Source organism: Nipponia nippon, unplaced genomic scaffold (genome assembly GCF_047370975.1).
Source record: "Nipponia nippon isolate SJK-2023a ecotype South Korea unplaced genomic scaffold, ASM4737097v1 scaffold_3, whole genome shotgun sequence".
Taxonomy (NCBI): Eukaryota; Metazoa; Chordata; class Aves; order Pelecaniformes; family Threskiornithidae; genus Nipponia; species Nipponia nippon.
Window position 1 is genome coordinate 86,791,256 of NW_028262347.1, and position 14,452 is coordinate 86,805,707.

General features: G+C 41.8%; 1 protein-coding gene across 3 annotated transcripts in view; it reads left to right on the forward strand.

The window, feature by feature from the left end:
- The window catches only part of PRKG1 (protein kinase cGMP-dependent 1), a 513,542-nt gene that overhangs the window by 472,831 nt on the left and 26,259 nt on the right, over window positions 1–14,452 (forward strand). For all 3 annotated transcript variants that reach the window (XM_087766550.1, XM_009466038.2, XM_087766551.1), the window contains exon 10: window positions 5,761–5,857. In XM_087766550.1, coding sequence (XP_087622676.1) covers window positions 5,761–5,857 — 97 coding nt within the window. The remainder of the gene's footprint in view (window positions 1–5,760; window positions 5,858–14,452) is intronic.

Here is a 14,452-nt window from a genome sequence, read left to right on the forward strand (position 1 = left end):
TTGAAGGTAAGGATCTCGTGTGGACATGACACGAGGTGCTTTTTATTTTGCTTTCACCCATATGACCATTCATAGATCTCCCTTTGTCCAAAATCACTCAGAAATACGTTGAACCTGAGCTTTTCAGAGTCATTTGAGCAGGTGGGGAAGAGGGCTGGCCGGCACAGAAGGGAAGGCATGGGAGCCCTGCCACCATTTGCTGCATCTGCTCTTCCTTACATTGCTTTCAGATATGAAGCCTCGTTACATGAATTCAATCCATGTTCTCCGCCACTTTTCATAGCATGAATCCAATCCAGAAAACCTGCCGTGACTTCAGGGTACCAGGCAGGCGTACAGCAGCCGGGTGCCATAAGCAGACTAGACCCAGGTGGTTATTTTGCTAGGGCTAAAATATGTTAGGTTCAGGTGTATAGAAAAAATAGTCACAACATTGAAGATTTGAGGTAACTTTTGCTTTCATTTATCACAAACTCTTTTTTTTTTAAAGTGCAGCATCAATAGAAGCAGCATCCTAAAAAGAAATTAGTTATATCTTAAGAATCATAAGGAGATGGACTGAGAGAAATCTCTTATTTAGTGGACACAGAAGTAGGGTTTCCTTTTGTGATGTATTTTTTTGCTCACCCCACCTGAGGCTCTTAGGCTTATTGCATATGTGTCTTCTTGCAGGCTGGGTTTGATCATCACCATCCAAGTATTGTTATTCAAGTTATTCCAGTCTTTGCAGAGATTCAATATTTCTGTCTGCAGAGGTGATATAGTGACCGGGCCAGCCAACAAAACTGACAAAATAGCTGTTAAACAAGCAGGTGTCTGTCACTGAGGAAGGCTCTGAAATTCTGTTTTTATCCACCCAAAATGGTTACGTTCGCTCTTATCAGGGAGTTGGTGGTTGATTCCCATTTGGTTGCAATTTATGTCTAGTTGGCAGCGCACAGGTGGAAAGAAGCCAAGTTTTCCATCAAGATGACAGTTTGGTAACAGATGTCTAATGTTTCCCAACACATTTAGCTCATGTGATAGGAATCGTGAGCTAGTTTAGTAAAACTGAGCAGTTGGGTAATTGCAAACCTTTTCTCCTCGCATTTTCTCCTTTATCCTTTTTAGCTGCCTAGGTAAGGTGATTCTCTTTTCTTCTGTATTTGTAGTTTTGGGAGGAAAAGCTTGAAATGTGTTTTGGAGTAATTGTTGTCCTAGGAGGCAATCACTCATTTAAATGGTTGGAAACCTCCAGCAGTGCAAGAAGCCACATGTTTTCCTCTCCCATTCTGCATAACAGGCATTGCCCAAATGCTTGGGCTGTGGCTTCTGCATTGCTGTTTCAAAGTAATGGGACATGTGGACGATGGTATTTACTCCTGATTCCCCTGATTACTTTGGTTTCTTGCATGTGATGCCTGTCCATGCCGAAGAGGAGGTTGAATCAAGGCATTTTAATTATCGGCTCCTTAAAAGAGTATGTATTTTATTTGGAATGAGAGAAAGAAATGGTGGTCCCAAGCCCCAGCTCTTCCATAGGAGGGCACTGATACTCATTAGGGCAAGATTGTTATGGAAAGCCAGTAGTTTGAGTGAGATTTCGGTAGGTACATCTGTCATTCAGATTTGCAAGAAACCTTGGAGAAGAGCTTGGGAGATTCTGCAGTATACTCATGTTTGACCTAGATCTGAGCATTTCCTCCTCCATAATGTTTTCTGACATCGCCTATGGAGAAGATACCTCTCCTGTTAATTACAGGAGTGGACTGTAAGCTCTGGCAGGGTTAGTTTGGTAGGGTAGGTGACGAAACCCGGTTTCAATAAGCAAAAAAGTCCCATTAAGAGTGCATTGGGAGTTGATACCTGGCCTCCCACAAGCTCCTGTGAAAATCCCAGCCTTAATTTTAAAAGCTCTTTTGTTGTTTCTCCCTATTTGGATGACACGTTCTCTGTATCTTTTCTTTTTGTGCACTTCCAGCTATGATTTTCCAGGCATTTTGGCCTGTGATAGCTGGGACAAGAAGCACAATTACCAAAATATACAGAGAAAGGCTCTTTCTTAATTATCTCTAATTCAACTAGAGTCAGAAAATCCCAGAAATCTCAGAATAGAAAGTTTGAGCCTTGCATCTGCGTAGCTCCAGAATGACACTGAACATGGGTGTGATGCTGATCGGCATTCATGCCTCCGAGCTTGCCTGAGATATCTTCCCAATACACCTCTTATCTATTAATTTAGGAACTTAAATCACCAACTCTTCCAGAGGTCAAAAAATCATTTGCTTGTTTGAAAAGTCTGAGGGCACCAGCATACGGCTGCATATTTAGAATATAACTGCCTTTCTCATTAGACTGTTAAGTACCAGATGGGAAGAGGCTGTGGCATCTGCAAAGTGGTACCCAGAAGAAATACACCCTGACCTGGCACACATGTATTTTTCCCACAGAGTGCTGAGTTATTTCCAGGTCATCTTGCACAAGTGTGGTCGAACTGTCTCTACCATTCATCCCATCTCTGTTATATTCCAAGGGAATATCCCAAGCATCCTCCCCAGTATCTGAGTGTAGCAGATTCCTTCACCCTGGTCCAGAACATAACATTTTCCTACAGACACACCAACATTAGTTTTTAAACTTCTTCTGTACTTCTTTGTACTGTCCTCCCAATGCCTTGAAAGGGTCCCTTTTCTTTTGGAGGTGATAAAATTAAGATATCACATATGTTTTATCACTGTAATTTTGTTGAGCGATGATCACAAAACCCTAGGAGTTTCTGTTTAGGGAGCGGCATGCTCAAATTAAGGAAGTTGAAGGACAGAAGTTGAATTCATATTCTAAATTTCAGGATGAGGATTATGCCCTGATTTCTCATTTAGGAGATGGCTTGGGAATATTTGCATTTCAGTGTTTTTATTTAAGTGACTGAAGAGATTTATTCTTAAGCTTTGCAGGGCTGAAGTGCATAACTCTGGTTAATTTACAGGATTTTGATTTGAAAGTGGACTTTGACCTTTGTAGCTGGGAATAAAACAGAATTCAGACGTGACTGTTGTTATTAAGCATGTGAAGGGCTGCCTTGATTGATTTTACATGCATTTTGGTTTCACTATATATTTTCGGAATTTCTTTTGTTTTTTGGATGCCTGTTGCACAGTATGTAGAAAACTGCATCCAATTTGTTTTATATGCTTCATTGCACTTGTATGTACTAACTACACATAAGCAGTCTGTCAAAGAGAATTAGCCAAGAGATTTCAAAAAGCAATCACAATAATGCTGCAAGTACATTTTTAAAGCAAAATAATAAATGAACACATTTTTTTACTTTAAAAGCCATCAGCAGAACTTTCAGCTTCTGCAACTCAACACACAAAAACAGTGAAGTTGGGACTGGAGTGGCAGATCCCATCTCCCATCGAACTTAGGGATTTTCAGGAGAATTGGTGGAATTTGCAGGGGCTGGGACTATGGTCCTGCTTGCCTTGCCAGCACCGTGCCATGTCTTACCTAGTTTTTGTCCTCTCACATTGCATGATGCGAACTATACATTTTTGTAGGACTTAGCCATCTTTCAGCATAAGAGGTGTTATAGGGGAAAGAAAAAACATTTCCCGTCTCTATTCCATATGTTTTTGGAGACCCTAACCCTTCTGACACACTGCTGTTTGCCATCTCTCATGGCCTGCTTGCTCAGCATTGAGAAATCCTCACTAGTTGCCCAGGGGAGAAGACTGGGAAGCTGGTCCCCTGCCTCCCTGGGAACATGAGATGGCTTCCTTCCACATTTTCTTTCCTGCCTCCTTCCATCAAGAAGGGAGGCTCCAAGCCTTGGGCAACGGTGATGCAGAGCTTCTTGACCTGAAGTTTTGTATCCGTTGTTTGACTGTTGAAAGAAAATTTTCCATGATGGGATTTCATCTTCCTAGCAATTATAAATCATTAAGGGTATTTAACTGGTCAGGAATGCGAAAGATAACTCATGTGCTGTCTATACATTTATCATGAAAATTACATTACCATGATAAATTACATTACCACGATAAATTACATTACATTATCATGATATATTACATTTATCATGAAAATTAGACTCATCTCATTGTTCTGTCACCCCTAAAATGATGTGTCTGCTGTGATTTAGGGGAACGTATAAATATGTCTTTCCTTTAGCAGAGGTTTTTGGTGACAGGTTTAGTATGCACCTCATGATGAGTATAAAGCGATCGATAAGCAGCTGTGTTACACAAGGTTATCCCAAGTTCAAAGCAGGCTCGGTACTGATCAGTTTCCAAAATCAGATGCATCAGGCTGCTGTGGCCACAGGAGCAAGGTCACCGAGAGGATCTGGTGACAGTATAAATAATAAAGCAGAGCTTAAGTAATTTGTCAACAGCACCCCCGAGATAAAATTGTGCTTTGTTGCATTGGATTTGGGGCTTGATGACGTGACCTTTCACCTTTCTTGACACTTCTTTTTATTTTGCCCTTTTAACTTCAAAATTTTTTTTTCTCTTTCTCCCCCAATGTCATTGCAGTTTTAAATAGACTAAAGAAGGTGGTTTGAAGGGAATAAGTCAGTAAATCAATTCCATCCCATTATTGAATTAGAGACAGGCATGATGGACAAGGTATGTTAAAAAGATAGACAGACGGATACATATCTATGATTGTGGCTAACACTGTGATGTTTTATCTTAACACTAGCGTTATCATGCACAAATGAAGCATCCAGGTGAAATAGCGGATTATGGTCTATCTGTTCATTGCAAGATATTATGGCTAAAATTAAGTACTGAAAACCAAGCCGACTCCCCCTTTACAGCCTCCATGCCTCTCTCCATAATCCCGTCAATGCTCTTTTCCCATACAAGTCTGTGTCACCAGCGGCCAAAGGTTGTACATGCACAGGGACTTCTCCAGCAGCTGAATGTCAGACTTTATTGAGTGGGTGGATCCAGTTCATCCATTTCCCCTCCGAGCCTTTCTAAAAATACCATAAACCTTGACAAGGAGCTATTTTAGAGGAATCATATTCATGAGGATAGTCATGGGAAGCTTATTTTGGCAGGCTTGCATGTGTTCGATTTGCATGCTTCCTTAGTCAAGGGCTTGGTGAACTTGTGTTGCAAGCCAGTTGGACATGGGCTTAAGAGAGAGCATCTGGATTTTGGAACCTCCTGGGTTGGGACGTCTACTCCAAGTGAGTTTATAGGAGGAAAAGAAGTGAAGATGTTCTTATAGGAATGTTGATATGTGACTGAAGTCATTCATTTCAGGCATTTGCACACCAGCCCGCAGCTTATCGGATCTGATTTCATAAAACCTGGCTGTGATTTCTCTCCAGGGACCTTAATGATCTTGCCACTTTCAATAAACATTTATAGAAACTACTGCCAGCCTGTGGATAAGAGAAACTCCTGTGAGAGACTTTATCTTCTAAAAATACTTAAAGACACCAAAAAAAACCCACCCACAAGAAGATCAATAGAAAATATCAAAATGTAGCATTTGCTGGGTAGCTGGAGCTGAATTGCAGTACCAGGCATTTGCATTGTAGGCATGTTTGCTTTTCTCACTTGGAAAACCGTGCACATTGGAGCAGTGCTATAATTGGGACCAGCAAAACGATGAGTGTGAATAAAAGCAAACTGTAAGAGATAAGATGGAAATTAAGCAGGTAAAGGCTGTTCCACACTCATGCCATTCGGGTACGGTATTGCGCAGTACTCATGTTTGCACCTCTAAGAAATTTCCGTTTTTTCGCATAAAAAAATCCAGATACGAAGCCGAAGCTGCCTTCTTCGCCAACCTGAAACTGTCTGATTTCAACATCATTGACACCCTTGGAGTCGGAGGGTTTGGACGAGTTGAGCTGGTAGGTAACCTTTTCTTCTTTGAAGTTTGCATACTGTGTTATGAGTCTTTAAATTTTTCTTTGTTATTACACCTAAATAACTAGAAGAAAATTATGTGATGGGATTATATATTTTTCAATGGTTGAAGAAAGCTGAATTACATTTTCCAGTAAATAAAAAAGCACAAATAAATGCTTTGCAGTAACGAAGAAGAATTTATGTACTAGGTTGAAAGAGGAGCACATGTCTTCTCTCTCCAAGTGGTCCTATGTTTATGGCATTGATTGCCTTTTAAAAATAACCTGAATAGTTGTGCGGCTGTTGAGTGCTAAGATTGAAAGAGCAACCTAAAATCTTACTTAGCCAAAACTGGAGTAACGGTATGGTGTCTCTTCTAAGCAGTTTCTAATTCAGGTCTAGAGATAGACTTGGATATCACAAAAGCTGTGTATTCAGTGTCTGAACTATGACAACACTTCACAGAAAACTACTTATTTTTTTCAGAATTTTAGAGAAGGGGAAAAATCTGAGCTTGCTTTTTGCTCTGCTTGGGCTTAGAGCTCTGTAGTCTGTTTTAAAACAAAGCCTGAGCAGGAGGAGACTGAAATGGCAGCCGTTGCGTGACCCGTTTGTAATATCATGTAAATATAAAAACTTATAATGGAAAGACAGAGCTTACTTTACATCACAGTGCTGACCATGGAGGAGCTTCTGATACCGGACACCAGTAGAGTATGTTAGGAACTCCTGTAAGTTAGGGGCAGAAAAGTGAACAGTTACCGCTGCCATCACAAAACTTTGGGGAAATCCCCACTCCGTAACCCTGTGGGAGCCAAACACGCCCGTAGTGCTGGGAATTGGAAAACTGGCAAAATCAAGTGTTTTGGTGATTATTTGTGACGTAACAGGTAAATTGTGTGTTAGAAGTGCAACTTGCTCTTCCATGTGATTTATTTCTGACTTTTCCTGTTTGGATGTATGTAAAATCATGTGGAGGAAAGCATTTTCCGTGACAATGCTGGTCCCTTCCTGGGGTTTGGGTTTGGTTTTTTGTTTATTTATTTATTTGATATTAGCAACTGTTGTTTTGGAAGACGGTCACGGGAGCTCACCCGTAGCCTAGGAAGGCTGTCCTTGCCCCACTCCTTCTATAGTCATCTGCTGTGGAGGATGCTTTAGAATAGGAGTTTAATTCAGGTTGCACTCAACCTCCCTTTCAAAGGCCCTTCCCCCTCTGTTGACAATAGCATAAAGCTCAGGAGATTTGTCTCCTAAATTAACATCACCGCTGGCTTCGCCACCTGAAGTGACCTGTAGTGAGGGACGCACCAGTTTGGGCCTTGTTTTGAATCTTGTGGAGGACCTTTTGAGGTTTGTTTTCATTTTTAAGGCTTTTTTGATGCATGCTGTCAAGCTTTGAAAAACCTCAGAATGTTCCTGAGAAGGTGCATGCATTTGTCTTCATGAGGATTGTTTATGGAACCGTCACACCGCACAGATACACAAACAAATTGGACTGTGCTATTGATGACCATGGGCCAGTCCTCTACCTCTGGCTGCTCACAGAGTTAATTTGGAAGCTTTAACATGTTGACAAAAAACAAATCTTATCCATGCGTGACACTTGTCCAGGTGTGAGGAACAAGAAGCCCTGCAGAAGGCTACTGATGGGAGAAATGTTTCCATTGCCTCACAGGGGTTTTCTTCAGGGGTGGGTCCCCTTCTCCTAAGCAAGAAAGTGCTGGTTAAGGTCATTTTCTGTAGTTCTTAAATAATACTGAATTACACACAGAAGGATAAAAGATATTTAAAAGTTTAGCTTAACACTTCAGATTTTACTATTTTTCTTTACCTCCGAGGGAAATTTTGTTATGAAAACAAGAAAATATTCTTTTGTGTCAAAACTGAGCCTTGAATTGCTGCCTCATGTTTCTATCTTCTCCATGAAAAATATGTTTTATAATTTAAGGCTATAATATGAACTAATGCAAAATGTATCAGAGGAATTGACCCTTTTATTGCATGAGTGTGTACAGTAGCCTGCTGGTGCACAGCAGCATTGAAATTTGTTCCTAGAATTCATTCACATTTTTGTGTTTTCCAAGAGCAAAATTGATCAAATAAATAAAGTACATTGCAAAGAACAGGATTTTTATAGCTTAACCTTGGCCACTGTGGGCAAGCCCCCGCCCTGGGGCATCTCCATATCCTTCAAGAGGGCAACTGGTGGTGTCTGGTTGGAAACTGGAATGTCTCGGGCTTAGTTTGGGTCTTGGTGGCCAAGAAGGTATAACGCTCCCATTGGCCTGCATTGTAATTTCCAGCTGTGGTTTGTATCAATATACGCTGGTTTTCCAGACACCTCTATGAATGCTGGCTGTTTGGAGAGGTCACCCCTTCAATGCATTCGTATACAAGTACATGGCTTTTAGGTGAGACAGCCTAAAATTTAAATAATTTTCAATTCTATGGAGATTACATGTGGAATATCTTTCTTGTCTCACTTTACTAGGTAGTTTTATTTTTTGTATGTCAAGACATTTCCAACATATTTGCATTGGTGTTGTACGTCATTTACTCAGTTTTTTGATGGCTACCTGATGCCTCTTGCAATATGCCTTGTCCTTACGGATGCTGTTCTCCTTCTTCATTCCCAACTGGACTATGTAATCAGCTTTTAACCAGGCTTCTCTCGAGGAGGGAAACCAGCTGAGTAGTATCTGTGCTATTTTAGACGAGGACCAGCTCTGCCACTGGAACAAGAGCAAATAAAGGCTTTTGTTCACTTACAGCAGGACCTGTGTGATCCTCAATGTTTGAAAAGCAAACAGGCGGGTTGGAGAGACCACAGTCTGCCCAGGGCCAGCCAGTGCCACATTCCTAGGACAGCCCTCCTGCATTTCGGAGGGCTGCCAAGTAGGCACAAGCTGCTCCGGGGACACGTCTCGCCCAGCTGGTGGACACCTCCCTTAGCAGGGCAGAAAGAAAACAGTAGGAGTGACTTCTTGTTTTTTAATAGCACAGATTAACAGATGCATCCACTATTTTTTGCAACTCAGCTTCTCAGCACTGTGTCAGTTGAGCATCATCTGTTTTGGGATCCAGGTGCCTCAATAATACATTGGAACAGGGAACGAGTATGTCATCTCTGGTTCATATCCCACCAAGCACTGCTTTGCAGAGGACAGGGATGTAGGTCAGGTGTCCTCAGCCTTCATAAATCATCTCTCCTGAACTTTATTGCTCTTGTCTTTGTTCTTTAATTTCCTTTTAATTTAAGTCCTCTGTTTCAGATGATTATCTGCCCCAGGTCAGTTATTTTGGATTTAAATCAAGATTATTTTAGACAGCTCTGAAATAAATGTATTGAACATACGGGGTTAGAGTCATTGTTGTGAAATCAGTTCATGTAGGTGATGGCTGAGCACAGGTAGACTGAAAATCAGGTCCATGCCTGAACACATGCCTTTTTGTATTGATTTATGCAGTTATAACTTCCAACGATCACTCAGAGATGGAGGAAGGAGAAGATTTTAAATAACTCCTGTTGTTAAAATTGCAAAAATAATATCTTTTCTTCACACCCCATCACAAGCTTGATTGAGACTTGGTTTCAGCTACATCTTTGTTCACTTCTCAGGACAGATATGCCAGTGAAAACCTATAGACTTACCCACTGTCCCTGCATGTATGCAAGCTTGGAGGGAGCTATGACTTCTGCACTCCTATGGGTACCACATGGCTTGGGACATCCTGAAGGCAGCAGGCAATAGGCAGATTAAGGACAGTCTCAGTTTTTAGCCCTGACTTGACAAAACATTTAATCATATGTTTTAACGTTCAGCAGTTTTGCGGAAGTCGGTGGCGCTTAGAGCACATAATTCAACCATATGGTCATTAAACCTCAGGCTAGAAGGGACCTAAAGAGATCATCATCCAGGCAGAGTCAAATATACCTAACCACTTCTGACCAGTTTTCCCTAATTTGTTGCTGAAGTCTTTAGGGAAGGAAGTTCCCAGGAAGGTTTTTCCTAATATTTAACATCTCCCTGCTGTAGCCTGTAGTAGGCTTGAAATACAAATACATACAACCCGTGAGGCAGGGTTGTATGTATTTGAAGACCATTATCACATGAACCTGAAGAACTCTTTTCTTTAAAAGAATAAATGTGCTTCTTTTGAGCATTATATCTAATTCATGCTTTCCAGGCCCATGATCATTCTTGTTCCTCAGTCTCCAGCTGGCTCTCGCCTCTTTGGAGTGATGCCCAAACCAGGCATGTTAGTCCAACCTGGACCTTCTGCTCAGGTAGAGCTGGACAACTAGGGGCAGCACTTTGCCACTACTAAATGGTGTCTTTTTTATTTCAAGTCATTGCTTCAATTTGTAAAAAATAGTTTGAATTCCCTTACCCTTCTCAAAGGTGCTCCCAGCCCTCTCTGGCTTGATTTTAATAGGTGCAAAGTTAATAACATTCTTCTTATTTCATAATCCGCCATTAAAAGTGTTTTATGGTGCCATATACTAGACAGATACCCTTGAAGTACTTTTGGCTTGATGGTGGCCACTAAAAGCTAAACTCCTTTACAATATGGAGATTAATAAAGACATACACATAAAAATGAAGTCTTAGTTTCAGCCACATTTTACTGGGGCTATACAAGACCTTTTTAAAATGGACACTACGGCATTTTTCATTTTTATTTGTGTTTAAGAGAAATCTGGCCACAGATTATGAAATGCAATTAAATTTATTATAGCCTCTAGCCTGTTTTGTAAACAAAGCCATTAGTGTATTAATTAGATGGTGAGGAAAACAACACTGTAATTGTCTTCCAATAGACTAACAGATGCATAATTCAGATATTTATTAGTGGAAATTTCCAATTGCATAGCTATCCTTTTGTTCCAGCCATTACGAAGCTTTTTATTAGAAAGATCAGTCTTCTCTTTGAATTCTCTTTGGGAGATGGAGATAGGATGCAGAATGAATCCCCAGTTGTCTAAGAGGTGGCAATCACCGACCTGCTCCTCCACCTGGATGCTCACAAGTCCATGGGGCCAGATGGGATCCACCTGAGGATACTGAGGGAGCTGGCAGAGGAGCTTGCCAAGCCATTCTCCATCATTTATCAGCAGTCCTCGTCAACTGGGAAGGTCTGACTGGAAGTTAGCAAATGTGATGCCCTTCTACAAGAAGGGACGGAAGGAGGATCTGGGGAACTACAGGCCTGTCAGCCTGACCTCGGTGCCAGGAAGGGTCATGGAGCAGATCATCTTGAGTGCCATTGCGTGGCATGTGCGGAACAACCGGGGGATCAGGCTCAGCCAGCATGAGTTTACGAAAGGGAGGTCCTGCTTCACTAACCTGGTCTCCTTCTATGACAAGGTGACCCGCTTAGTGGATGAGCGGAAGGCTGTGGAAGTTGTCTACTTGGACTTTAGTAATGTCTTTGACACTGTCTCCCACAGCATTCTCCTGGAGAAGCTGGCTGCTCACAGCTTGGATAAGTACACTCTGTGCTTGGTTAAAAACTGACTGGACAGCCGAGCCCAGAGAGTGGTGGTGAATGGAGTCAAATCCAGTTGGCGGCCGGTCACGAGTGGTGTTCCCCAGGGCTCAGTGTTGGGGCCAGTCCTGTTCAATATCTTCATTGATGATCTGGATGAAGGGATCGAGTGCACCCTCAGTAAGTTTGCAGACAACACCAAGTGTCGATCTGCTGGAGGGTAGGAAGGCCCTACAGAGGGACCTGGACAGGCTGGATCGTTGGGCCAGGGCCAACTGTATGAGATTCAACAAGGCTAAGTGCCAGGTCCTGCACTTGGGTCACAACAACCCCATGCAACGCTACAGGCTGAGGGAGGAGTGGCTGGAGAGCTGCCTGGCAGAAAAGGACCTGGGGGTGCTGGTTGACAGCCACCTGAACATGAGCCAGCAGTGTGCTCTGGTGGCCAAGAGGGCCAATGGCATCCTGGCCTGTATCAGGAATAGTGTGGCCAGCAGGACCAGGGAGGTGACAGTGCCCCTGTACTCAGCATTGGTGAGGCCACACCTCGAGTACTGTGTTCACTTTTGGGCCCCTCACTCCAAGAAGGACATCGAGGTGCTGGAGCGTGTCCAGAGGAGGGCAACGAAGTTGGTGAAGGGTCTAGAGCACAAGTCTTCTGAGGAGTGGCTGAGGGAGCTGGGGTTGTTTATTCTGGAGAAGAGGAGGTTGAGGGGAGACCTTATCGCTCTCTACAACTACCTGAAAGGAGGTTGTAGCGATGTGGGGGTCAGTCTCTTCTCCCTAGTAACAAGCAACAGGGCGAAAGGAAATGGCCTCAAGCTGTGCCAGGGGAAGTTTAGGTTGGATATTAGGAAAAACTTCTTCACTGAAAAGGCAGTCAGGCATTGGAACAGGCTGCCCAGGGAAGTGGTTGAGTCTCCATCCCTGGAGGTATTTAAAAGACAGGTAGACGTGGTGCTTGAGGACATGGTTTAGTGGTAGACTTGGCAGTGGTAGGTTAACGGTTGGACTCGATGGTCTTAAGGGTCTTTTCCAACCTTAACGATTCTATGATTTTATGATTCTATCTCTTAATTTTTATTTTTAATTGTCAGGAATCCTTTGGCCTCCTTCCTTTTGAAAGAATGGGCACTTTGGTGTTGTCAAGGTGAGGAAATGGAGATTTAAGTGAAGGATTTGAAGATCAGGTACCTGAGTAAATCCCACATTCGTCTGACAATGAAACTACCGCTACTGAGCTGAGCAAAATGCTGGTTATGAAGATTTGGCCCTTTTTTTCCTTTCCTTCTTAACTATATGCAGGATGCTTAGTTTTAATGATACTGTCAGATGGGGCTGGACCACTGCAGAGCTATTTTTTTTATTTTTCCTTTGATTTTTAATTCCTAATGGAATTAAATATATCCTTTGTAGATGGAAACATATTCTCGGGACTTGTCTGTTAATGGAAAGGATGTTGTCAAAATTTGGAAAGATGATACGCCGTTTGTAGCCCATCAAATACTGTCAGAGGCCAGATAAGGATATGAGCTGTCAAGCCAGAGGCTTCAGCTCCGGTTTGAGGTAGGAATAAGACATAAAAATAGGTGCTATATTGCAGACAAAGCCAAACTCAGCAGCAGGGCCGGATCATGTATGGGGTTGAAGAGTTTAGTTCCATCTGACATTTTCAAGAAACCACAGTAGTGAGTTTTTCCATTTGGTTTCACATATTTTAGGTATATAACCCTTCTTCTGCTATTTACTTTTTATTGGAATGATTTTATGCATGAAACAGTTTACATTCCTCACTGCTTTTTAGCCTTTTCCTTCTAGACATTTTTGAAAAATAATATTTACGTCTGGGCTTTATAGAAAGACATAAATTTTAATACATTTCCCAATGCCCTTGCTTATAAAAACTTAGTTGTGCAAGTTGTCAAGCATTGAATATCGATTTTCAGTACAGGAATCAAAACATAGAATTACAGGATTTTAGCACAGGTCAATATTTGATTAAGCAATTTTAATTGTTAAATAGATGAGGTTTTCTAAGAACTGTGCATTTTTTAGTGTATACTTAGGTGTATTCATATTCAAAATTCATGTAATTTTGCAATTAATTTTCCTGTAGAGTCCCACAGCACTCAGATTGATATGATATTTAGTGCTTTCCCAACCAGTTGAATCTAGACTTTTTCAAAGAAAATAAAGGTCACTGTCATGGACAGTTTCCACCCTGCTGCCCACCTGTAATTAATTCTTGATTCATCCTTCAAAATTTCAGCCTACAGTATATCCCAAATTTTTACTCCATTAATTTTCTTTCCATCTTAGTCTTTTTTTTTTTCAGTCTTGACTTATTATCCAGTCTAACCCAGTCCAAACGCTGTGCCTGTTCGCACGCAGCATGCAGCTAACCCAAAACTAACGTGATGTTGAGCACGAGGTGGAAAGGATATAGTGAGAAGGACCACGTAGCATGCTTGTAATTTGGATATGCAAACCACAATTTCTGTCTAAGCCTTAGGTCAGGAGAGTGGCTGAGTCTGGCCTTAAGGACATGTGCAAAGTACCTTCAAAACCCTAACAGAGAGATCTGCAATACTGGGCACCACAGTAGGCTTTGAGGAATAAATATAAGCAAGATATTCCCTCTCTTGCCTAATAATAAGGAATGCTGGGAAGAAAGCAAGTTGTAAGACAAGATTTGTATTACGATGGGGAAATCTGTATCATCCTGGAAGAACATAAATATATTTAGTACTAAAAGCATGCTGTACTTTTTTTCTGGGAGGGGAGAAGTTGCTGCTTTGTTCGTGCAGCAGTTCAGCTGTTGGGATTAGGAGAGCTCAGCTTGCAAGTGCTGCGCTCAGCAACAGCTGCTGCTATTTTTGTTGGTTCAAATGCATCTAGCTGGGAAACAGCAGAAAATAAAGGTCCTTGGACATACCCAGCAAGCAAAAGCATTTACACCTCAGTTCCCGAGCACTGTGATTGAGTCGAGTATTATTTAACGTGATACGAAGATATTCACATTTCATGATAGCACAGATTTATGGCTCCATTATATCCGAATAATACACATATAGCAAAATGCACAGCTAACAAAAGCCCTTTGG